Source organism: Camelina sativa, chromosome 7, assembly GCF_030686135.1.
Source record: "Camelina sativa cultivar CO46 ecotype springtype chromosome 7, ASM3068613v1".
NCBI lineage: Eukaryota > Viridiplantae > Streptophyta > Magnoliopsida > Brassicales > Brassicaceae > Camelina > Camelina sativa.
Genome location: NC_141886.1, coordinates 4,676,058 through 4,702,229, shown reverse-complemented (window position 1 = coordinate 4,702,229; position 26,172 = coordinate 4,676,058). Strand labels below are relative to the sequence as shown.

The 26,172-nt window shown below is 33.3% G+C and overlaps 2 protein-coding genes across 2 annotated transcripts; one reads left to right on the top strand and one right to left on the bottom strand.

The window, feature by feature from the left end:
- The first annotated feature begins 766 nt into the window (after positions 1 to 766).
- On the top strand, positions 767 to 2,855 carry LOC104701266 (zinc finger CCCH domain-containing protein 14). The gene is made up of 3 exons (XM_010416914.3): positions 767 to 913; positions 1,012 to 1,717; positions 1,813 to 2,855. Exons 2-3 carry the CDS (start codon positions 1,040 to 1,042, stop codon positions 2,125 to 2,127), a joined length of 993 nt encoding a protein of 330 aa, XP_010415216.2. The 5' UTR covers positions 767 to 913; positions 1,012 to 1,039; the 3' UTR covers positions 2,128 to 2,855.
- Positions 2,856 to 4,876: 2,021 nt separating this feature from the next.
- On the bottom strand, positions 4,877 to 6,761 carry LOC147940860 (phenylacetaldehyde reductase-like). Its single transcript, XM_087460137.1, has 5 exons — positions 6,327 to 6,761; positions 6,054 to 6,223; positions 5,777 to 5,956; positions 5,332 to 5,681; positions 4,877 to 5,250 (listed from the first exon to the last, which is right to left on the bottom strand). Exons 1-5 carry the CDS (start codon positions 6,442 to 6,444, stop codon positions 5,109 to 5,111), a joined length of 960 nt encoding a protein of 319 aa, XP_087316263.1. The 5' UTR covers positions 6,445 to 6,761; the 3' UTR covers positions 4,877 to 5,108.
- Positions 6,762 to 26,172: the final 19,411 nt, after the last annotated feature.

Genomic DNA, 26,172 nt, shown 5'->3' with positions numbered 1-26,172 from the left:
ACGTGAAACTATACAAACAATATACAAACTAAAAAAAAATCTAACATTTGATCATCAATTAATTAACTATTCTCTTATTCATGATTGGTCCAACCAAACTTAATAAATGGAATTTTTTTCTTCAAACATATCAATACATACTTCCTTATTCTCCAAATTACAAGCAAAACTTCCCCTCCTAACAAACACTTTGTTTCCATCCAAATTTTTATAGTTGCTCATTGAATATACTAATAATGTTTTTAACTAGTTTCCTGATAGTTTGAACGTAAATCGGAACTTCGTCTATCGATATTTTGTCCTTCGATTTACTATAACATTCCAATCATGTACATCCATGAACTTAAAAAAGTCTCCTTTCAAGCAAATTGAATGGGAGAAAGAGCTCTAAACTTCCTTTAAAATCCATAATTCATCCATGTTATATTAACTAAATTCAAATTTTATATCTAGTTAAATAAAAATATAATTACTATTTTCTCACAAGATGTATAAAGTGTGTTACTGTAAACTAAAACACTAGTCTTTTTTGGTAAAGAACTAAAACACATAGTTTTGTTGTTGAAGTTATCTAAAAACAAAAAAATACAAATATCTATTATTCTGTTAGACATCTCTAACGGTTCTGAAGTTGGCGCGAAAAAAGTGAAGTGGGTAGAGGTAGAATACTCCTCTGTACTTTACCTTAACCATCAGGAAGCAATTCACCAACCAATTAAACACAATCACATCCTTAGATCATCTCATCGTACGGTCTAATATATGTAATGTAACAATCTTCCCATAGTCTCTTCCGTATACGATCTTTATCTCTTCCTTCTTCCTCACCTCTCTCTCGTCCTTCTCTGTTTTCACAGTTTATATACAGAGAGCATTGTTCACATCTCTTACTTCACCGCTCTTTCTCGTTCAGGTACTCTCTCTTTCTCTCTCGCTCCTCCGAGTTTGATTTTTAGATTTAATAGGATTCAATTTTGTGAATTCACACATTGTTTGTGTTATCTTCTTCAGGAAGCTTTCGAAGATTTGCTAAAAAAAAATGGAGAAACTCGCGGCGACTACTCTAACAGATCTAGCATGTGTAACGGCGCTAAACTCAAACTCGCCGCCGCCTCCGTTATCACCGATCTCTGAGAAAAGCTTCAGCAACAAACATCAAGAAGAGTTCGCCGCAAGCTTCGCTTCCTTATACAACTCGATCTTCTCGCCGGATTCTCAGTTTCCGACCTCGTTATCGCTCTCTCCATCTCCGCCGTCGTCGTCTTCTCCACCTGCTCGCGACGATACAACTACAGAGCATCGTCTGCGTCAAGCGCGACTCATCCTCGAGTACGATGAACTCAACGAGCATTACGAGCTTTGTATCAACCGTCTTCAGTCTCTGTTGACGGAACTCGACTCTCTCCGTCGCGAAAACGATGCTCTCCGTTTTGAAAACTCAGATCTGCTCAAACTTATTCATCTCTCTACTTCTTCCTCTTCCTCCTCCTCCTCCGTATCTTCGCCGCCGCCGATTCATAATCATAACCGTCAGTTCCGTCACCAGATCTCCGATTTCGCTCCGATTCATAAGCATCATTCTCGTTCCGCGAAGAGAAACTCGTTGCCTAAGACCATCTCCGTCAGATCTCCAGGTTATCTCAAGATCAACCAAGGACGAAGCCATGGATTTGGAGCTTCGGATCGTCAAACGAGTCAACTCAGCAACACCGACTCGGTAATTTTAATTTCTCACTTTATTTATTAAATTATTATTTTCCGATTTTATTTTTTTAAATAATAATGACGTCATAAATATATCTCTCTGTGTAGGTCTCACTCTCATCTCAAAAGGTGTGTGTAGCAAGAAAAGAGAGAGAAGCTTTAGAGCTTGAGGTGTATCGTCAAGGGATGACGAAGACGGAGCTTTGTAACAAATGGCAAGAGACTGGAGCTTGTCCTTACGGCGATAACTGCCAATTCGCTCACGGAATCGACGAGCTCCGTCCTGTGATTAGGCATCCGCGCTACAAAACTGAGGTCTGTAGGATGATTGTTACGGGAGCTGCGTGTCCGTACGGTCACCGTTGCCATTTCCGTCACTCTCTTACTGATCAAGAGAGGATGATGATGATGCTCACTCGCTGATCTATTGAGGAAGGGAGAAGAAGAAGAAGGTCTCACCCAAAAAATGGGTAATAATTAGTGGGGTTGGTTGTGTACAGATTTGATATAAATATGGTAACTTTTTCTGGGTAATTGAATGAGGGAAGAAACATATTTGCATAGGAATAAAGAAGATAAAGATGTTATAGGGAAATTATAATTAGGGTATGGATATGAAAGGGAAAGGAGAATTGTTAAGTTTTGAGATATCTATAGCTTTGATTACACACGCTCACACTTACAAAAAGAAGATAAGAATCATATACTCAGATCAACATAGATCTAAGCAACGATTACAGAGATCAACATTGATCTCTCTACAAGCACATCGCTTGGTTAGAAGCTCATCGCTTCATTCACAATCTTCAACAATAAGCATAATGAAGAAGAAGAGCTTCACGACTCTTTTAAGTTGATTCCTTAACCGCCAAGCCTCTTTCTCGTTCCAAGTATTTGCTCTCTTCTTTATCTCTGTCCACGTCATCCTCTTCTTCACTTACTTCCTTATGAAGAATCGTATCAAGAATTGAAGAAATGTGTGATTCTCTCTTTTCGACTTTGGGATGTTGATTCTTTTGGATATGTTGTTTGTATTTCTCTCGGATTAAGAAGGAGAAGGGACCTGGAAAAGGATTTTAGATTCAACAACGATATTGAATTTGTATTGATGAAAGTTTTTTTTAACTTTGTGCATAACTCTGCAACTTACTTATTCAGTGTTTCTATCTTCTGTTTGATTTGGTTTGGGAGTTTACATACCGCAGTGCAAAATTACAGATCATACACTAATGTGTTGGTATAGTTATGTTCTTTCTAAACATGGAAATACATTCATGGGAAACGATTGACTTGGTTTGTTGTGAAGATATGAGGTTGTTTCTTGGTAATCTTGGTTTGTTGTGAAGATATGAGGTTGTTTCTTGGTAATCTTGGTTTGTGTATTTATGTCCAAAGAGTAGTCTCTGGAAACCGCCACTCATAGAATGTGTTAGTTTACTCATTCAATGTTCTTATGTTCTGTTTGATTTGTTTTGGGAAGAGTAATCTCTGGAAACCGCCACTCGAGTTCCTGCATTATGCTGACAAACATAGTCTAATTCATAGAATGGGTTAGTTTATCTAGAACTATGTGTTTTGCTAATATTATCATTGGAGAAGAATGCAGTGACTGTATCTGGATGATATATTATGTATCAAGTTGTTCTGTTTAGGTTCGGCAAGAAATAGCAATTTCTATGCAGAAATCTATTTCTTGACGATTTTGTGATTAGAAGTTGTCACTAGTTAGTTCCTGCCATACGTTGAAAAACTTGGTCTAAGTCATATGATGTCTCTGTGTTAGTGGATCTAAAACTACTTCTTTTGCTAAATTGGTTTTAACTGACAAGGTGGATGAAGTTTGTAGAATTTCATTGGGATACTTACTAGCTGGAAGATACATTGTGAATCTTCGAGAGTTAGATGATCAAGTTTGTTACATTTTCCTTTCATATGGAGTATGCTTTGTCTTTTGGTTGAATTTGGTGGCTAGTGGTACTAACTGGTACTTTACCAGGACTAGGTATATTACATTTTACTATATTAGACCGTTTTTGATATCAGTATGCTAGTTTGATTAAAATCTAGGTTACTGAAGGTCAAATACATTCAACCTGGCTTTTTAAAAAAAAAAATATGAGTATTGTCTTAGAGAATAATCACGTTTTACCGCTGTCTCAGGTTAAAACAGTCTTTGGTTTAGCATTGACTCCCTTTGTAGGTTCGAACAAACGGTAAATACAAAGAAAGTAAGAATCCTGTGTTCATTCTGCGTCGTAGGTTGGACTAGCTCTAGTGAATGATTTAAACAACTGTATTTAGCCTAAATGAGTAGCTTTATGCAGCATGTATTACTTATATGCATTGGCGTTGTGCCCTTTTCTAGACTCTGGTCTTCTGAACTTACCATGTTTATTTGGACTGTACCTAGGATCTTATCATTTTTAGAAGTTTGGAGCTACAATAATGATAAATCGTCGCTTAGTCGTTTGTGGGATGGTTAATCCTACATTATTACATTTTGAAGATCTTACTAAATGTTGCCACTGCACGCTCCTTTATGCAGAGTTGAATCATCGATTTCACTTTATTGCATACACTTTTAGTTATTATTTTCTTGTCTGAAATTTGTGACTTTCATGAGTTATACCTTTGTTTTGAACTCAGCATGAGGTTACTGGAAATGTCATGCTCATGAGTGCCTCCTCGAAATGATAATCATTGCTTAACGTAGTGCTGTCTTCAAAGTAGCATGTCATGCCTGAGTGCAACCTCTATTGGTTCTCTTATCGTTTTGTTTTGTCGATGTGATAAAATCCCGAATCAGATACGAGGGGAATAAATAGATGCCGTAGAGGCAACCTCACTCATAAGCTAGTTTTTGTAGTGAGTCTTACAAGGGGTCTTTGTGGGCTTGTTTGGCGGTTGGACTAGCCCTGACAAGTGATTTTCATATTTACATGGTACCTCTTTGAATTCACTGCGTCTTGTCCTCTCTCAGTTAGCTTACTTTTTTTTGATGTTACCTGATGAAATCACTTTGAGAATGCAGTACTTGTGTCGGATGACATTTTAAGGTGAGGCCTCTGTTTAGAGTCTGCCATAGCTAGACATAAGTTTCTCGGTTGATCTTAACAAGTTGGAACAGGTATATTAATGTTTTGTACATTAGTGATTCGAAAATGACTTCTCATTTCGAAAATGACTTCTCATTTATTTTATAACACACACACAGACAGAGATATGTAAATTCATTTACAATTTTTAAAAAATCAGGAAATTTATTTTTATCTTAAACTTATGACTTTATTTTAACTTTAATAAATATTTCATTACATAGAAGCTTGGACAACATATTTATTAATCTCCAGAAGAGTAAATTATCAAATCACAAGAAAAAGAAAGCTATGATTCTTGTCAATGAATCATATAAGAAGAGACATCTCCTTAAGGCTAACAATAGTGTCCTTGAGACTTTCTTTCATAGGAGTGAACTCAATTCCCAAACTTTTCAATTTATCGACACACACTTTGTATGCGAATTCACTCAGCTCATTCTCTCCATCCCTACAATAAAGTGTTGTTGATTAGCTTATGGATTCAATATAAGAGTATAAACAAAGATTAAGGTATAAAACTTAAACTTACTTATCATCACGACACAATTCAGGAAACAATTCATGTAAAAGCTTATGAATGTCTTTCATTGATACATCTGGATCAACAATGATGTATCTGCCACTAGCAGAAGGGACCTCGAACGCTTTGATATGAGCAAGAGAGACATCTCTCACGTCTACGAACCTGTAGTAACAACTATAAACAGGGATTTTACCATTCATCAGATCCACAATTACCCTTATAGAGTAATTAAGAGTTGGCTGCAAAACTGGTCCGATCACGTTTCCTGGATTCATTACTACCAAATCAATCCCATTTTCTTTAGCGAACCGACATCCAGTTTCCTCAGCTAATATTTTCGAATATGCATACCATTCCTGGAAAGTTGAAAACAAATAAAAAAGGTAAGAAACAGAGTGAATTCTCATGAACTGGCTGATTATGTCATCACAAAAGCACATGATTTAAGGACCTTCATCTGGTAGCAAAGACTTGCATCGTTGAAGACGGTTTCGTCCACCATGACGTTTGGGTCAGGAGAACCAGTACTAGCTGTGGACGACGTTAAGATGACCCTCTTCACAGTGGATGTTTTTGCACACGTTTTCAAAACGTTCAAAGTACCATTAACGGCCGGATCAATCAGCTCAGTCTGAAGAAAAGACTCCAAATCGACAAAGCATATAAATAAATGAAACTATTGTGTTCTTGAAAAGAAAAAATATATAGTTTGAAGTCATTAAACGTGCCTGAGGATCTGTAACGTTGAATAAAACCGGAGAAGCAGTATGGAATACACCGTCGCATCCTTCTATAGCTTCGTCGAAAGAACCTTCTTCCATAAGATCTGCTTTGAACAGTTTTAGTCTTTCACTTGCACCTTCAAGTTGAAGAAGATGCTTTGTTTTCTTTGTATCCACTAGAGGAAAAAAATAAATAAATATGTCAGGTCTTAAATTGCTTACTCCAAACTAGCTTAGGAAGCTAAAGGAGAAGAAAGGAGAGATGAAGAAGACACATACATGGGTTTCGAACGGTGGCCCTGACGGTGTAGCCACGAATTAGCAGAAGCTTAACAATCCAAGAAGCTATGTATCCGGCAGCTCCGGTGACACAAACCACCTTTCCCTCGCCGTTCATCTCTCTCGCTTTTTATTATATTTGGTGGTTGGGTCAAGTTATGGTATTGAGCGACGACTATACTGATCAGCTTTATATGATTTAACTTGTGTGACAATATGTAAAAAAAACTAACGGTGGTTAAACAAAAAAATAAAATAAGTACAGTTTTCAATGTGTATATTGTATGTATTATTGTTATATACTTCTTCAGCATTAATGATAAATCTCAATAATGGAGTGATGAGAAACTATTATTGAAATTTGAAGTCTTTGAATCTCTCGAGCAAATACAAGCAATACGAGGCTTATTTTATCAAATAAAAATTCATTGAAACAACAATACAACTCACACACGTCAATATATATATATATATATATTTTTTAATAAAAAAAACATGCTTGTCACGAGGTGTTAATAAATTGATTGGAAGAAGATTTTGCGATTTTATTTTTTCTTCGTAATTAATTTAATTGTCTACTCTACTCAACTAATCTGACAGATAAGTTTCAACTTGTTCAACTAGTTCAAAATAATATATACATACTTAGCATTCAACGAGTATCTTGATCAATAATGATTTAGATTTGTGTGTCACTCTTTAATCAAACGGATACAATATATAATAGTTTATTTTTTTGGTCAGTAAATTAAAACCAAAAATGACTTCTAAAACACTTCACATTATTACCAAGACATGTAGCCTATTAATTTGTGCTACTGTCATTTGTGTTACCACCTTCATTCAAACCCAACATAATGTATATTATTGATATATCACACTTCCTTATTTCAAAGTAATTTATGTTTATAAGGTTTTCTAAAATATTTTTTTTTAAAACAAATTCTTAATAGAAACATTATTTACTATATATCTAAATGGTTTCGGGAGATATAAGCAAATTGTTCAAAGAATCTACGAATGACACGAGATAAGCAAACAATATAAGGTTATCTTTATTGATATTCAGTCATAGTAACAAGTAAAGATAATCTTACTTTGTAGCTTTCATCCGAAAATCGTCTTGCGGGTGAAGAAATATTCAACATAAAAATAGACCATCGTTTACTCATTTTAAAGCGTGAATACGCATCAAACACAAAGAGACGTAACAACGTCAACTTCACAGTTCACATATGCATCATCATAGTAAAGATCATATTTATTACATTTATCATCCATTGCACGTCTGCACTGACGTCGAGGTTAGATAATCATCGATCTCCTCCTCATCACTGATTGTCATTCACTCATTTTTGAAACGAAGAAAAATATATTATTTCGTAAAAGATATATACTAAATTTGGAACCGAGTTTACATGAACATTTAACAAAGTCGTCGGAATATAACAAAGTCTATAAAAGAAATGTGACTATGCACTAGAAGCAAATGATTAGAAACTTACTTCTTTTTGTCTTCACATAACTAAAACTTTCTTCTTCTGAAAATATAATAAGAAAGAAAGAAACTAACATAACATAGTAAAGCGTTGGGCCAGGCTTAGTAAAGAGTTCAGCCTACTAACAAAGTTCGAAACCCATGTTACTCTTGTCTCTCTGTGTACAGGCCGCCACATGTTTATTGAGTAGTGGGTCAAATTTTGAGTATTGAGTGGGTCAAATTATTGTTGCCTTTCATATGGACGGTCGTGAATTTTCTGCGGATTGGTTGATCTCCGTTGATGATTTTGTTGTGGTAACATGACTACGATACTGTATATGTTCCAACTATATTAGACTGTGTTCGAAATCAATGTACTCTTTGACACAAAGCCTTTAAACCTAGCTATCAGCTTTTAGGATTAATCGTTGACTAAATTGCTGGCAAGACAAGTGTTTTTGATTCCCTGATGGCCTGATCAACAATATTCCCTTATGCTTTCGGTTTCGGATGCGGTAGTTGTTGGAGATCTGGTTATTTCTCTCTCACCATATCACATAGATGACTGTTTGTGTTGCTATGAGCCGCAGGAAGGTTGAAGTGCTGCTGAGAGAGTGATACTCTCTATGAAGCCACGTGAGATTGCTTTGCCAAATTGAGAGCCCCATGAAATGTGAGATTAACCGCGAGAGGCGAAATTCTCCATAAATCATAGGTATATATGGACATTTTTAAATTGAATGATCTCTTGTATGTGAAGCAATATTTTATTGAACATATATAAGTTATATAAACATCAAAAGATATAAACTGTTAAATTAACAAAAGTAGATATAAGAAATACAGACTTAAACACACAATTTTACCTTAACCCCCACAATGAAACAAATTGATGTTTGAAGAACCCCATTTAAGGGCTCTTTTTGAGGTAGTTGAAACGATTGAATTGTTTCATTTTTTTCCCAACCATATCAAATATAAATATTCAAGATACTCACCTATTACATACTTTCATTCTACCCTTACCAATTCCAAAATCGAAGTAATGTCCACATTTTAAATATTTGAACCTATATATTGTGCTCTTATATGACATTCATGATTCAGATTTCAGGTATAAAAATAACTAAAGAAGTTTGCTGACTCTAACCAAAAAAAAAAAGAGAGAGAGGGTGAAGCCTAATTAAAATACATGATAATTCAAACCGAGATTTGAAGATAATAATAATAATATATTATATCTTAATTTTTTGGTGGAAAGAATATATTATATCTATAACAACATGTAAGTGCAATATAATATCTTTTGACAAAATCATGTTTACAGCTAAATTTGCGTTCTTTGTAGTTACAAGTAGAAGAAATTAAGACATGGAAGAAACGAGATTGAACATAGTTTTGTATATATGTATAATATTTTGAAAGAAGATGGGTGACGACATAACGGGTGATGACAGAAGGCTAGAGAGCACAAAGGAGTAAGATGCAAAGAAACTGCTTCGAATTGTATCTCATCATCTGTGCTCTCTATCTTCTGTCAACACTATATATATATCATTGCCTCCCAAACCATTAGAGATCGATATTTGATTTGCGATTGAAAAAAAAAATATATATATATAAATATATAGCGTATTGAAAGAACCTGCCACAAACCTCTTATGGACATTACAAACCTCTTACGGACATCAAGAAGTTGTGTTAAAACGGAGAAGTTTGATGATCATTGTAGCTATATAATATATGACTCAAGATCTTGTCCTATACAAAGTGTATGTCAGTATGTGTATGTTGGTTGTAGAGAAATACCAAAAAGAGTTGTTGTTGAGATGATGATAATGAGAATTCTTGAAGCCACTATTTATAGATGCACAGACGAAGCGAAATATTTTTTCCGCTTCAATTGTATATTATAGTATAATCTTCTTTTTGTTTCAACAAGTTTGGAATATTATTGTTGATCAACTGAGTTCCTTGGGTATATATACGGATATTAAAATCTTTTATTGTTAATAAAAAAAAATGTTTTACCTCTTTCGGATTAAAAAAAAAGAGAGAGAGTCAGAGCTTTTGAACGTGTAAAGAGAAGTCAGAACTATACGTGTAAAAGAGATATGTATGTGAGAAACAAGATATAATATTTGATGTTAAATGTGAGGTCACACTCGTCATTGAAGGTGGAGGTAACGTTGGGACGGCGATAGAAGTCACGTGCTATGACTCTTCGCTCTCGGTTTACAAGATCTTGTTGGCATGGTGTGGCTGTTTCGCGAGAGTTATCTCTCGTCCTACTTGTGGTCTCCCTTTTCAGGGATCCAATGTCTAGACACTTTCGATGCAAGGAGGACTCATCAAAACTACACGTAGACTCTTGCTTCTCGTGTGGCATTCTCCCTCAACACAGATGATGGCAAGTTTTTGGCGTGTCTTTTGTCTTATTGAGTGGCCTATCTATTTCGGGTTGGTGTTATCTTATTGGGTTTGGTCCTTATGTCTTGTGTTCTGTCTTATGTTCTGTATTAGCTTAAGCTTATCTTTTATTTTGTCCGGATCTATTGTTTCGGTAGAACAAACACCTGTGAACCATCTTTTTTCCATATAAGGTCACCGGGTTATGATTGGCTTTCCATAGGGACAAGTTTGTATCTTGATCCGTTATCTTAACGGCGCATAATTGACAAAAAAAAAAAAATGTGAGGTCACACTCGCAGTATACTTATTTGATATTAAATGTGAGGTCACACTCGCATTATACTTAATTAATCACAATTCTTACCAAAACGATTACCGTGTATTGCATGTTTGAACCCAACCAACATATCTTTTCTTTTTGTGCATTACAATATCAATACCAAGATCTAGAAACTTGACACAATGTCAAAGCTCATCCTCAAATTATGCAAACCTCCCTATATATATATACTACTTTGGAAGCAACTCAATGCTACACCTTCATTCAGCCAAGCTAGAACCGCCGCGACTGTGGGCGAAGATATCACTTTTTATTGGCACCACCCTTAATCTTTCGTCATGCGCAATGCACTTCACCGTCCGTTGAATCTTATTTTGACTATCCGGTTCAATAATTTTCAACCATTCATCTCGTACATGATAAATTGATACTAACGTATGCTCTTTGGAAGTTCAATCATCTCCCATGTAATGTTTAATGTGAAACTCAATTACTAAAATATATATATACCCCAGTAAATTGTAAAACATAATATATTATTACCAAAGCGGAGTAAACATACAATTAGTACTTTTAGTGAATTTCAGAAATATAATAATATATGTTATTTGGATTTTGTAAACGTTTTGAATACAAAAAGGGTAAAACAAAAGAAAATATATTACAACATTTTCTCATAAATTAAACGATTTTAATTTGCTCATGAGTAAAGGTATTTAAAAAAAGATCGTATAGTATAAACTACAGCTATGCGGCTAGGGTCTTTGGAATGCCAAGAAAAAAAAACAAAAAAGAAACACGAGATATATGAGAAGACGACGAAGAATAAGATGATCAAATCTTTATTTAAAAGATACCCACCCAAAATGGAATAAAGACATGAAGCCCAATCATTCATTTTTTTATTCTTCGAAACTCGTTTTGGCAACAATTTTTTTTCCAATTCTCTGTTTTGTCATATCCCTATGAGACCATCAATCAATTGACAATGTATTCGAAATGCTTTTTTTTTTTGTTTATTTATTAACTAAATCAATACAAAACTTCCATTTAGCTAAGATTATATCCAAAAGTGGATACAAATATTATCGAACACATATGATCTATCATTTTATGTGGACCGGCGTACCACAAACTTATTAGGGATAGACTAAATGACTAAATGATCGCTTAATTCTAAAATCCAAAAATTTATTTGTTGTGATTTCGATAGATCTACCAAAAACAGATTACGGAGAAGGCGACATAAACACAATATCATTAATCAATAAAAACTTACTAAAACCCTAAACATAAATAGACTATTAATAAGAGAAAAAAAAACTAAATTTTCTAAACGCACCGATCCATTGATCACTAACACCAACGACGCACCAATGAGAAAGAAAAAAATAATTGAGCTAAGTCGACCCAAACATAACATTCCATATTCATTCATAAAGTTTAATAATTTTGAATTAAACATTAAAAAGGTGGTGGTATACTAATTTTTCATTTGTTTCTCAAATATTCATTTTTACTGTTGATTTTGAACGAAAACTAAAGATATTTGAAGGAGAATAATCTCAATTTGATCAATTTCAAATTAAACGTTTTGATCGATGGATACTTAGGATTAACCTTTTGGTGGTCTTGGATAAGTATATATATGACCAATAAATTTAGCAAATTATTTAATTGATATACCTATAGAGGATCGATCATAGTAGTTGGTTTGGAGGCTTCTTAAGACATTCCACTTCGAGAAAGTCTTAGTTATCATTGCGTCACATTCCACATTGAGAAAGTCCCAATCATATCGATCGATCATCTGTAGTTTAATCCCATATACTCTTCTAAAGTTAATTTGGTTGGCTCGCAATTTGTCAGTTAATTCAAAGCCACCAAAACTACAGTGTAATTTGCATAAGATTCTATCAAATCATGTTCGTGAATCTCTTTTTTTCTTTGTCCAATTTTCTGTTTTATTGAATTCCACATAAATCATTACGAAAGCAAGAAGAGTTGAAAACTTTTGAATTTTAAGCCAGCGAGACTGAAATCTTGAAAAATTAAGCAAATGAGAGTGAAACCCCAAAAAATCTGTCCCAAAATAGGGAAACATTTTGACATAAATGACAGAAGTAAAAACCCAAAATTCGAAACACAAATCACCACAATCCATTATAGTAAAGACTCGTTGAACACTTGAAACTGGAACATCGTTGAGTCTTTAATATTATGGTAACTAAGCATTATGTCGTTAACGTTACTTAATTCGAAAAATTCAAAATTTTGATTTTGTTTCTTGTGATTCGTAAAGCAGTAGAAAACCGACTTATTATATCAGTGCTATTATGTAGAAACTGAATGGTAGTGGATTTTTAAATGGTTTTTTAGATTATGGTTTTTTGTTTTTGATTTTTGAGTTTTTAGTTTTTGTAATAAAAGAAAAATAAGTAAGAAGTGTGGTAAGTGTTTTTTTTTTTAAATCTCTAATTATGTGGATTTTGGATACTATTAAGAATTGTAAAAAAAAACCTAAAAACTATTTTCCCTATTTTAGAGAATCCATTTAGGCTAAATTAATCTTGATTGGAGAAAACATGGGGGGGGGGGGGGGGGGTTTCAAAAACATAAAATACAAACTATATTAGAATCTACTACCATTCAAGGCCAAAGAAATAACAAAGATCTCCATAAGAGCTTGCCTTGCCATGTAAATAGCATGTCAATCTGAATAAATGTCATTTGAGTTTCGATGAAAATAAAAGGATGAATCGGCAATAATACCAAAAAAGATTTGACGACATTAGTGTTTCTGAAACCTCCCTCCAGCGGCCGAAATTTTTTACAAACTCTTTTTCTAAAAAAATTTCAAGCAATCATGTTCAAGAATTCAATTAGGATAGTACTATCAATTTCCCTTTTTTGACCGACGGCCAAAAATTTGAAACTAGTGAACGACGCAAGAACTAACTATCTTTTGAACAAAAAACTAAAGAAAGAAAATTAACCTATCAAAAACAGATTGCGCCATATCCAAACCACATAAAGTAAAAATACCATATGATTGACGACATGTTCATCTCGTAGCAAACATCAAATAGTAGTAAGCTTTGTTTCTGTTTTCCGGTCGCCAACTTCAAACAACTAATTTATTTTTATTTTGTAGTCGTTATACGTTGGTAAAACTGCGCTCAAGTATATTTTAGACTTTCAATAAGTGTTTGAAAAATGTTAATGATACTGATTAACAGCTACAAAACAAATTATGATATTATCACTATTGTTAAAATATGTCGTTGTACCAAGAAGGCATTCTACCAACAAGTATGAAGCAAATAAGATTTGGGTAGCTATAATTGTTAGTCCCTGCCCTGAATGATGGTGGAACAAAAAAAGAAAGAAAAAACCTTATCCAATTGGTGAACCGTGTATAATGTTCTAGCATGGCTGATTTGACCTACAAGCGAGAACCGGATTCAAATAGTGTTATGCAAAAAACATGGTTCAAAGTGAAAGTTGAAGTAAGCATATAAGTCTTATCACTTTGATAAGTTGAGATTCCGTCGATGTTGGAAACCAATTCTAGAGCCTTCAAGCTATATTCCATGGAACACTCATTCCCACATAATGAATGAATGTGAGTTTGAAAGTCCCTGAGATATCGAATTAAATAGAATGCTCTGTAAAATCAATCTATTGGAATATATATACATATGTATGCATATTTCCACTAGATATATTCCGTGTAACTAAGGAGCCAAAATTAAACTATGTCCATAGGTTGTCTTATAAAAATTTAGTGTAACAAAATTGAATTAATTTGCAAAAACTATAGATGGAAAGAATTTTAGTAACTTGATTTATTGCGTGTCTTTCCATATAAAATAATTTTTGTATGCATTATTTATCATATATAGTAACAAAGAAAACCTAAATTATATTTGGAACCAAAGACAATGAATCTAGGTACAAATATGGCGTACTGTCACAGCATTGTCTAGTCAATGATAATGTGCATTGCAAGTTTGCAACTAATATCAGTATCTATGTCTATAATATATATATTTTTTATGTATTCTTCACTCAAGTTTGTCCAGATTGTTGTAAAGATGATAAGATCGCATGTGCCCCTGTAAATATTGGCTTGACCTAAAAGTGATGATGCTCTATAATATGGAATCTTATGTTCTAAACTACATGTGTTTATAGTTTACAATATCTTTATGCAGCCCTGCATTTTCACATTACTGTTGTACATAACTTCATATTTATCAGAAATAAACTTATATGACTTTCCTAATTAGTTCTTTTAATTATATATAATATATATATATATAGTATATAATATGTAAAAACTACTCAGAGACAGTAACAATATCTATATAGGATCTTCTTAAAAACTAACACACTTCAATAAATAAATTAAAGTAATAATATATAAATTAAGTAAATAGTATAAAGGGTATACAAAATAGGGAAAGGTGGTGGTAACAGTGATGGTGGTAATGATGGTAATGGGAGTGGTAGGTGGTGGGGCGATGAACCGGCAGAGAAGAAATTACAAAGGTGGAAGTAGTGGTGGTGATGGTGTGGTAGTGATAACGGTGGCAACAGGAAAAAAAATTGAGATGATTAGCAGCGGTAGGACTGATGATGTTAGCAATGACAGTGGTAGTAGTGTGGTAGTGATTTTTTTTTTTTTTTTTTTTTGTGAACAGTGGTGTGGTGGTGATGATATAATTGTATAGATAAATATTATGTACAATAATATCTCATGAATATTTGTTTATGAGAAATATCTTAAAATTGTACTAAAACAAGTTTTGTGGATAATTACAATTTATTATACCAATTTTTAAAAATAGTATTAGTTGATATGATTACAATACTTAAATATATTTCAGAACTTTTTTTTAAGTTTGGTTGACTATGTTACATAGGATATAGTTTTAAGTAGTAGGGTTTAATAGGTAGAGTTTAAGGGGTTTAAGGTTTAATTTTGAACCATTATGCTATTTTTGAAACTTGAGAGATGATATATTAAATTTAGAAACAAAATTATTTTTATAATATTTTAAAGAATTTTCCTATTTTATTAGGTTAATTATTTAATTATTATACTTATATAATATAAATTTAAAAGAATAAATGGAGTGAGTGGAGAATAGTGTAGCGAAGAAAAAGGAATGGAGATAGGGTTGAGAAAAGCAAAAGAGAATAAGGAAGAAGCTATAGGAAGCGACAAGTAAGAATATGCTTTCCCCAAAGAGAAATGAAGAGATGAGGATAAGACACTGTTTCTGTCGGATTCTTTGTTCCCTTTTCACCTTTTTTTTCTTCTATTGGCTATGTTCTTGTTGCATCCATCATCCATGATCTCACCACACACACACAAATACCACAAAAATTGTATTAACCCTAATATTCTTTTTTTCTTCAAAATTAACATTCAATTTATTATCCATAAATGGCTAGTTTAGGTTGTAAATACTTCTAACTATGGACCTGAAGCTATATGTATATGTGCAAAAACATTTACCTTTGGTGTTTGATATATATATATATATATATATATATATATATATATATATTTGAATTATATAATCTAATACTATAATAATTGAAAATCTAGTTTTTAAAAATGATGTTCTTACCACATCAATTGTAAGCCTGATACAAAATAATCAATATATTTTTGTGAATTAGTTCTTTTCCCACTGTGGGAATTTAGTCTTGGGGCCATTAGTTACTCTTTTTTGGGGGTTCTTAGCTCAACTTGCTTAACATTGTAACTTGTAAGTTTATTAGAAAAAAATAGAAGGGAAAATTTCTTTTTAAATGTGTATGCAGGGTTATAAAAACCCTATTATACTATTAAATGTGTGAAATGTTTTTATACTAGAGGATTTATATATCTTCACAAGAAATAACATGTACAATTACAAATGAGCGACTATCGACCAAGGAAACAAAAGCAAAACCAATAAAAAACAAAACAAAACCGCAACAAAGCAGTCAACCCCATTTACTCGACCCATATGTTTTTAGGGCAACTGTATGACAAGACAAGAGAAGAGAGCCGATTCATACTTTATCTCTTTCTTTGTTAATTGGTTAAACTAGTAAGAAAAATAGTTTATATAGATATGAATCGATCTGATTAATTAAAAACATATCTGTAGCTTAATTAAAGTAGGATTAATCAGTCTATATTATTGCTGTCTGCTAAAGTCTATTTTCTTGAAATGAAAAAAAAAATGCAGTCCCTTAAAACTCTGATACATAACTAAACATGAATGGACAGAAATATATATATATCTGTGCGGAACTATGAAGTTGAGTTAGACCCACATACTACAGTTACAGCTGGATTAGAGAAAATATATTCTTAAGCCAGTAATAATATTCATCAATTTAAAAGAAAAAAAAATCAGCATTATATGTAGTTGATATATCTTATGAAATAAATATATATCTTATGATCCGGTTCAATTCGATCTCGCCCTATGAATTAAATCGAGTAAAAACCACAATGCTCAATCATCTCGTCTCTTTTTTTACGTTGCCTAATATGCCAACTAGGCTTGAATTTTAGTCTCAGGGCCAGATTGTAACTATCAAAGCCATGTCTCATGGACAAAATGAAATATATTGGAAATGTTGTAATTAATATAGTCTTAGAAAACTAATTGAAACTTGCTAATTTTCATGGGTAACTGAGATCGTGTTATTGGTGGACAAATTGATAAAATAAAATACAGTGGGAAGAAAGAAATACAAGAGTATAATTAGAAAACCCTAATTCAACCTTAAAAATTGATTGGACCAACGAATATAAATCCATATTGAAAATCTAAGCTAAAGCTGCCGTCCATTACCGCGAGACTCATTGTTCTACCAAAATCAACATTGTTCAAAAAATACATACCAAAATTGTTATACATACATTGGCTTTATTTGGCACTATCTACCTATTCTTGAATTATATAAGTATATTTTTCAGATACAAAGTAGCTTTTTTGACAAAAGGAAAGAAAACAAAACAAGTAAAGCTGTATAAACTGAAAAAAAAAAAAAAAAAGAAGAAGAAGAAGTAAAGCTATATAGCAAAACAGGTAGATAATACCAAAATAGTATTGAGCTTGGACATTGACCGGGCGGGGATAATAATTTTTTCTTTCAACAAGAATATAAGATTATTTTTTCCATTCAAGAATAGAATTTGAAAGCTGTATATACCAAAGGAACCAATCCATTACAACATTATTCCAAACTTGCTGAAACAAAAATACCAATTGATCAGTTGGAGCGCGGAGAAGTCATCTTGCTGCTCTCTATGCGTCTATAAATAGTGACTTCAAGAAATCTCACCATCATCATCATCTCATCAACAACTCTTTTTGGTATTTCTGTACACCCATACATACGCCTATACACTAAAAGATCTTGAGTCATAGGATCATCAAACTTGTTCTTTTTCAAAACGAGTACTTCTTGATGTCCATCAGGGGTTTGTTTCAGGTTCTTTTAGTACGCCATATTTGTTTTCCAAGCGCAAATCAAAATACTGATTTCTAATGATTTGGGAGGCATTGATAGTGTTGACAGAAGATAGAGAGCACAGATGATGAGATACAATTCGGAGCAGTTTCTTTGCATCTCACTCCTTTGTGCTCTCTAGCCTTCTGTCATCATCTTTTATTTAGTCTTCTGTTCTTGTAAACTCTGATCGGGACCTTATCACCTCCCCACTTTTCTAGAGAAGTTTTTAAATAATTCTCTTCTTAATAATCCATATAAAATTCAATATTACATCCACAACAGTTCTGAATGTATAAAACTCAAAACACATGCCAGTTTCGTATTTTATTGGTATACTTTTTTTTGTTTTTCTTCTATGAAGGTCTACCACAAGATATGACTATAGGTGAGTCTGTTTAACATTCTTTCTGTGATGATTCAGCTTTTTAATAAAACGAAAAAAAACAAAAGAAAAAGTTTGAACAAAAATTAGGGAAATTTTTTTAATGAGATTTGATTTTAGAAATCGATAGTCTCTATTAAAGTTTTGAAAGATCGATTTAGTGTTGGCATATGCGTAATACGTACATACAAAAATTGTTTTTTAAGTTGTTTTTATTTTTGTTTTGTTTTGGGGAATTGTGAGATATATAGTGAAACTTAAAGAATATAATTTAGAAAAATAACTTCTCTAATAGTAATATATATATATATATATATATATATATTATAGGATTTTTTTCGTTTTGTTAATCATATAAAAGTATCACAAAACTTCAATCAATTGTCACGCCCTGCAAAGGAGCTTGTGGGCGGATGGTAAGACAGCTTGCTTTTTCCTGTGGCACAATTTTAAAAATCCTTCTCATGTGTGTGGAGTTCAACAAACTGTATAAACCAATGGACCCGACTAAAAAAATATACTAGCTCCAAAGTAAGTAAGTCGCTTTACGTCGCCGGATTATATTTTTAATTTTCAATTGTGCCATTTTTTTTGTTTTCAATTGTGTCATATATAATGTCTCATGGTTTAAGTAGGTTTATACCTTTTTCATCTCGTTTTCACCGGTTTCGTATAGCATTTAGACATGTTTTTTTTTTTTTTTGTTAACTAGAAGGAGTTCGGGCCTGGGCCTTAATCTCCCTATGGCCCGGGACCAGTCTTTACTAATACCTTATGACATGGCGTAAAGCATCCCTCCTACCAGGAATCGAACTAGGGAGCACAAGGATCCAACTCCTGCACTTAAACCACTAGCCCACTGCACCGGTGGTTGCATTTAGACATGTTTAGGTGTGTATTTGTGCTTATTAAGTGTATACAGTGGGATCATGAAGAACGGGTGTTTTGTGGTGCATTTCGACCAAAAGGAAGTTAAAGGAGCCAAATGAGATGAAGGTAAATATCAAGAGAACGATTTGAAGAATGAGACCGAAACCCAGTGGTCACATGGCGACACCCACCATGACGACGTCGCTATGACTGCAATGGCATGAGTCATGACAACGTCGATGTGAGATATATACATTATAACTTTCTTATCTTCCAGTGGTTACTCCCGGCAGTTTGTAGAAACCCCTATGACCACATGGTCCACATCGACTTCCCTCCAGCGGCATGCTTATCCCACGCTGAGCCCTAGAAGACCCATCATTTTATTGTTGAGCAATTCTAAATACACTAAACCGTACGCATGCTAGTTTGCAATACTCTACTGTCTTTTTAGATTTTGTATGAATCTTGATTATTTTTATGTAATCTAGACTTCTTTTCTCCTTGTTTATAACTTCTTTTGCATAATTATATAAGAATATTTATTGATTTTTTGTCTTTTTAATGGGGATTAAATGACTCATTAATAATAAGTATAGTCTTTCAAAAGCCTTTCGATATGGTAGATTAGGGTGACTATGATGTTTAGGTTTAGAGCATATCCATTTGTTAAGATCCACGCTCATTAAAATAATAACATTTAGTTATTTCAGTTAATTTGAATTTGTTAAAAAAAACAGATCAATACAAAAGTGATAAGTGTGAGATGGGTTTCTTATTATACCTCTCTCACTTTTCTTTCATACCTTTTCAGATTTGTATTATGATTTTAATGGGGGTATCTAAACTACTTAACTCTAGTGGAGATGATCGAAGAAGAACACGATCTTCGGAACACCAAACGTGGCATGTTCGAGGTAGATTTGAAACAGACTCACCAAACGCAGACCATGAGTCACGAGGAGAAACCGGTTGAAAATCCGCCAGAAGCTCTTGTCGTCCCCTAGCAAAGGATAGCCAGTCGAGAAAACGGCCATAGCTGCCTCGTGAAGCCTTCCCGTTCCTAGATCTTCCGCACACACATCGAATCAACCATTTATAAGTTAGCTTCATATTTTATAACTAGTTTAGCGTCCCAACCTTCAGAACACTAAGTGTTTGCATTCAATCATTTTATGTTTATTTCATGAACATAATCATTCTAGTTATCAATTATGGAACAATTATTAGTTAGTCTCATATTTATAACTACAATGAGTATGATCATGAAATAACATAAAATGATCGAAAACAAAACACTTACCTCCCCTTGAAGACCTTGGGTCAGCCGATAGTGTAGAAATTCCAGAGTGAGTTGAGTTGGCCCACAACAATAAATTCCTCCACCGACTAAATCCACACTATTGCAACTCTTGCTTAGTAAAGTTCACCTATGAAATAGAGCACTTGACGACTTGAGTGTTTGTTGGAAGGTTGGGACTCTAAAGTGTAAGGGTAGGAAATTTTTTGACGTCGTACATTTTTATCAAAATCACGTTTAATTTTTTCACTTCTCTTCGTTATATAAGAATTGTTATCTAAGACCACTTCTATCGCATATATTATTAGTGTATGTAGTACATTTTTAATATAAAAATTTAAGATATTCTGGAGAGAGAGAAAAAAAGAATATCTTCTACAAGAGATATCTTTGAAACCCTCTCAAACTTATCTATTATTTTCTTATTGGTTTCAATTTTGGGAGATTCTCAAACATAGCACCAATTTAAGTTTTTCTTTTAAGTTTAGCACACACTTTCATATTTTTCCAAAACTAGCACACATATTTTAATTAAATATTAAATACTAAAATTATCAATTCATTATCAATTCTTACGCGCTTTCTTAGCCCAAGTGAAAATCACGTACCTCTTCTCTACATATCTCCGTCGTCTCATTGTTGAGTGTTTACATGAGATCGGAGCTTCGACAAAATCGCCGGCGATCAATTGAAGCATTCATGTCTGCTGACATCCGCAGTTCCGAGCTGTCGCATGTGATCGAATTGGAAGATAAATCTGATTTTGAGAAGCTTCTCGCATCGGATAATTGGATCTCCATAACAGGATTCGGTTCTCTTCTCTCTAGTGGGTACACTTCCTCTTTCGTTTTGTGTATCAATTCAATCATCGAGAATGATATTGATTTGGTAGTTTTGTTTTATTGTGAAGGTTAAGCCTATGGCCGATGAGTGCGGATGTCGAATTTGGAAGTCTTGGCATTTTTAAGCTACTCAAGCTGTCTCTTTAACCTAAAGAGCTCCACAGTTTTCTGATTCAATCTACGCTCAATCTGGTTATGATGCAGATGTTGCTTCCTCTCTTCCTTCGATTCGTAATTTTCTCACTCTAATGGTGATAACGACGGAGAGAGTGAGAGGGAGATGATATTTAAGACGCTTGAGATTAGGAGAAAATTGGCGAAGGAGATTATCAAAAAGATTTTAGTGAGGAAAGGCAGATTTGGGATTAAGTTTACAAGTAATGTGACTGATAGTTGGGTAATTTTGTTGTTCATGTGATGATTGAAGCTGTAGCGTTGAAGTGGTTGCCGGAATTTTCAGAGTCAAAGGTTTATGAAAATTTAGGAAGGATTCCGCAAAATTCAGGAAAGCTTCCTTAAACTTCAAGATGACTTTCATAAAAGTTAGCATTTCATGAGGACACTAAAAGATTTTTTGGCTTTATAGGTTTTTTCTTCCTTTGTTGTATGTGTTTGTGTTTAGCTTGCAACCACATATACTATATTTCTCTGTATGTTATTCAATTTTTTTTTTGTAGTAATGCTGAGTTTTTATATTGAATGTTTTCTTGTTTTATGAATTCAAATTTATTTTCATAAAATCATTGTTCATATATGCTTCTTTACACAATTCAAATTTTTGTTGATAGCTCGTAGAATTTTTTCTCATGTTCTTGCACTTCAAAAACCAGCACCTAACACTCTTTGAAAATTCAGGAAGGAATCCATGACATTCAAGAAAGCGTCCTTGAATTTGAGGATGAGCTTCATAAAATTTTAGAGTTCATGATGAACTTAAGTAAGACCTTCACAAAAAAATCTGGACATTGGAAAACATCAGAATATGCACAAAAATAAATAAAAATGAAATCTTTACCTTCCACTGATGGAGTAATCTTTGTCATATTGGGCTTTCATAAATGAAAATTTATTCATGAAAGACTGAGTGATGTTTAGGAATAATTCTATAGAATTTAGGACAACTTTCATAAACAAAATAGAAAAGTGAGCTCTTTGACATTACGAAAAGAATAAAAGAGTGTAACCAGTAAGCAAAGCTGTTCATTTGCAGAAAGTATAACAATAAACATTAATATAGGTTACACACCAATCTGGATGCAAACAAAATTATTTAGGAAGAATTGAATGATGTTTAGGAAGGATCCTTTAAAATTCGTGATAGCTTTCATAAAAAAAACATCTCAGTTCACAAGGCTACCGTTGTTTGAGTTGTTGAGAGTTCCTGATCGTTGTGGAAATCCATTGGAGTCATTCGAACCATTTATTATGTTCAGTTTACTTGCTGACACAAATTCAGTTTTGAATTGCTTTACCTGCAAAAAACATCCCAGTTCACAAGGCTTTAACATCCATAAGCATTGTAAGAAAGAAGCATGGACAAACCAAAAAGAGAGAGAACCCACCTGCATCATTGTGTTTCCTGCCACTTCCAAGACTGTGTCACCAGCATGAGCAAAACAATTCACCCAACCTGTTAAGAGACATAACCCAAGCAGTCACATAAGCCTTGAAGGCCAACACACATAAGCACACACACTCTAATTCCCAAATTATGGCTTTACCTAGGATCTTTGGCACACCAAGCTTGTCACAAATGGTGTTGTTAGTCTTCTCCGATCAAACTGTTGGTCACATCTTATTATGTGAAGAACAATATATGCCCTTGATTTTCTCTCTCTCTCTTTACAAGAACTACTTAAAGTAACTTACAAGACTTCAAAATCCACTGCGCTGGTTCACATCTTATGCTTAATCGTTGGTTGATTCCTTCTCCAGTTCTAATCCAATCAACAAAAACTACATAAACCAAATGAAACTAACAAAGAAAAATCAACTTTTTTTTTCCAAATATCTAAATCACACTGGTAGTCAAAATCAAGCTTCTTATAATCTACTGAAACATGTAGAGACTGAACATCAAATCCTTCATAGCACAGTAAATATCCAAACTAAGAATCTCTAGGAAAGTCTCCGAATTTATACATTCCCAGAGTTGTAAAGCAAACTGCAGAGAAGGATGTGAAAAGACATACCTTTTTGCATTAGAATCGATCTCTATTTCCTACCAAATCGAGCTTGCTAATTCTCTGATCCACTGTTGGTCACCAGAAGCTTTGTCTTCACCAAAAACTTCGTCGGTGAAGCATAGAGAGACTCAACATGAGATTGCAGCTCGGCAATTTATTTATCTTTCTCGGTGACAAGTTCTGAGAGATCTGTTGACTCTGATTCGAGAGCAGAGACATGCGTAGAGAAACCCAAAATCTCAATTCTCCACTTACTAATTTTACAGTTTCCCCAAATCTGACTTATTCGTCGTTAATCCCAAATATGATTGGTGAAAAGAAGAAGAAGAATGAGAGAATATAATTTTTCTTCTTTTTGTTATAAATTTAATAATTAATTTAAAGAAACATTAAAAAAATAAAAATGCTAGTTTTGGAAAACTTGAGCGTGTGTGCTAATTTTGGAAGAAAAACATAGAATGAGGGAAAACGGCTAATTCCCCCCTGAACTTAGTTGCTTTATCGTATTCATACACAGATCTTTGCAGTGTGCCTAAAACTACATGAACTTTACTAAAATTTGAATTTTCCACATGAACTATCGAAATCAAGCCAAAACCATCAAATCGAGTAATGGTGTTACTGTTCCGTTAATATATGATAACTGGATGCCACATTGGACGCTTAAACGACGTCGTTTTATAGTTGGAAATTTTGCACTTACACCCACTTTCTCCTAAACTATTAACACACACACACTCACTTTCTACTATCACTATACTTTTCTTATGTCAAATTACAATTTACACCCTCCAACTAAACTAACCTTTTTCTTTTATACTTTTTCTTTTTCTTTCTCATTTCTCACTCTACTATCTCTTTCTCTTTTAATATTTTGTTTCTTTAACATTTTTTTTTTCATTACTATATTTAAGTTTAGTAACTTTAGTTGTTCACAAAAAAAAATTTAAGAAACTTGTAAATAAATATTTTTTTTTGCATTTTTCAATATTTTTCTTTCCACAAAAAAATAATAATTTATGAGATTAATCTAAATCAAATACAATTGAATTAGTCTTCATAGTCAAATCAACAATTTATAAGTCCAAACTAAATTAATTAAATAATTTAGAAATTAATGAATTTATTTAACTAAGTTTTCAATATGAAATAGACTGTTTGTCCACATACTTTAAGCTTAAATTAGATGTATAATGGATTAACAAAATATTGCATTCATAAGTAGTTATCCATTTGGATAAGTTTTAAGGAACTTCGATCTGTTACAAATACCTACAAATTATATTGGTATCCACATGACTATGAACATATGGATTTGATGTTGTCATTGTATCCTAAACCCTAAATCTTTATAACTCGCAAATTCGGTTGGTATCACATGACTACAAATATATGGATTTGATGTGTTGTTAGTACCGCATTTATGGTCATGTGTTATGGATTAGATAACAAACTTTGATATTGTTACTAATACCCACATTTATGTTCATGTGTTACTAGTACCCACAAATTCTATTGGTATCCACATGACCATGAATATATAGATTTGATGTTGTTGTTATATCCTAAACCCTAAATTTCTAGAACCCACAAATTCTATTGGTATCAACATGACCATGAACATATGGATTTGATGTTGTCGTTGTATCCTAAACCCTAAATCTCTAGAACCCACAAATTCTATTGGTATCCACATGACCACGAATATATAGATTTGATGTTGTCGTTATATCCTAAACCCTAAATTTCTAGAACCCACAAATTCTATTGGTATCAACATGATCATGAACATATGGATTTGATGTTGTCGTTGTATCCTAAACCCTAAATCTCTAGAACCCACAAATTCTATTGGTATCCACATGACCATGAACATATGGATTTGATGTTGTCGTTGTATCCTAAACCCTATATTTCTAGAACCCAAAAATTCTATTGGCACCCACATGACCATGAACATATGGATTTGATGTTGTCGTTGTATCCTAAACCCTAAATCTCTAGAACCCACAAATTCTGTTGGTATCCACATAACCATGAACATATGGATTTGATGTTGTCGTTGTATCTTAAACCCTAAATTTCTAGAAGCCACAAATTCTATTGGTATCCATATGACCATGAACATATGGATTTGATGTTGTCTGTTGTATTCTAAACCCTAAATCTCTAGAACCCACAAATTCTATTGGTATCCACATGACCATGAACATATGGATTTGATGTTGTCGTTATATCCTAAACCCTAAATTTTTAGAACCAACAAATTCGATTGGTATACACATAACCATAAACATATGGATTTAATGTTGTCGTTGTATCCTAAACCCTAAATCAACATAAGTCATACTCTAAACCCAAAAACATCACGATGTTTAGGGTTTACTTTAAAGCTCATTCACACTCTCCACCACTAAAATTTGGTTAGATATATCCTTAGCTCGTAATCATAACACCACATAGATACTGAATCCATATAAGCCCAAAAACCTAAACCCTATACCCTAAACTTAAATCCTAAACTCTAAACCCTACAACTTGAACCCTAAATCTTAAACCATGAA

Bases quoted from the DNA above. Each gene is read 5' to 3' on its own strand.
- LOC147940860 (XM_087460137.1), bottom strand. From the start codon at position 6,444: ATGAACGGCGAGGGAAAGGTGGTTTGTGTCACCGGAGCTGCCGGATAC. The intron at 5,957-6,053 runs GCACGTTTAATG...TCTTTTCTTCAG, and splicing joins TCAACGTTACAGATCCTCAG to ACTGAGCTGATTGATCCGGC. The intron at 5,251-5,331 runs GTAAGTTTAAGT...ACTTTATTGTAG, and splicing joins GAATTGTGTCGTGATGATAA to GGATGGAGAGAATGAGCTGA.
- LOC104701266 (XM_010416914.3), top strand. From the start codon at position 1,040: ATGGAGAAACTCGCGGCGACTACTCTAACAGATCTAGCATGTGTAACG. The intron at 1,718-1,812 runs GTAATTTTAATT...CTCTCTGTGTAG, and splicing joins AACTCAGCAACACCGACTCG to GTCTCACTCTCATCTCAAAA.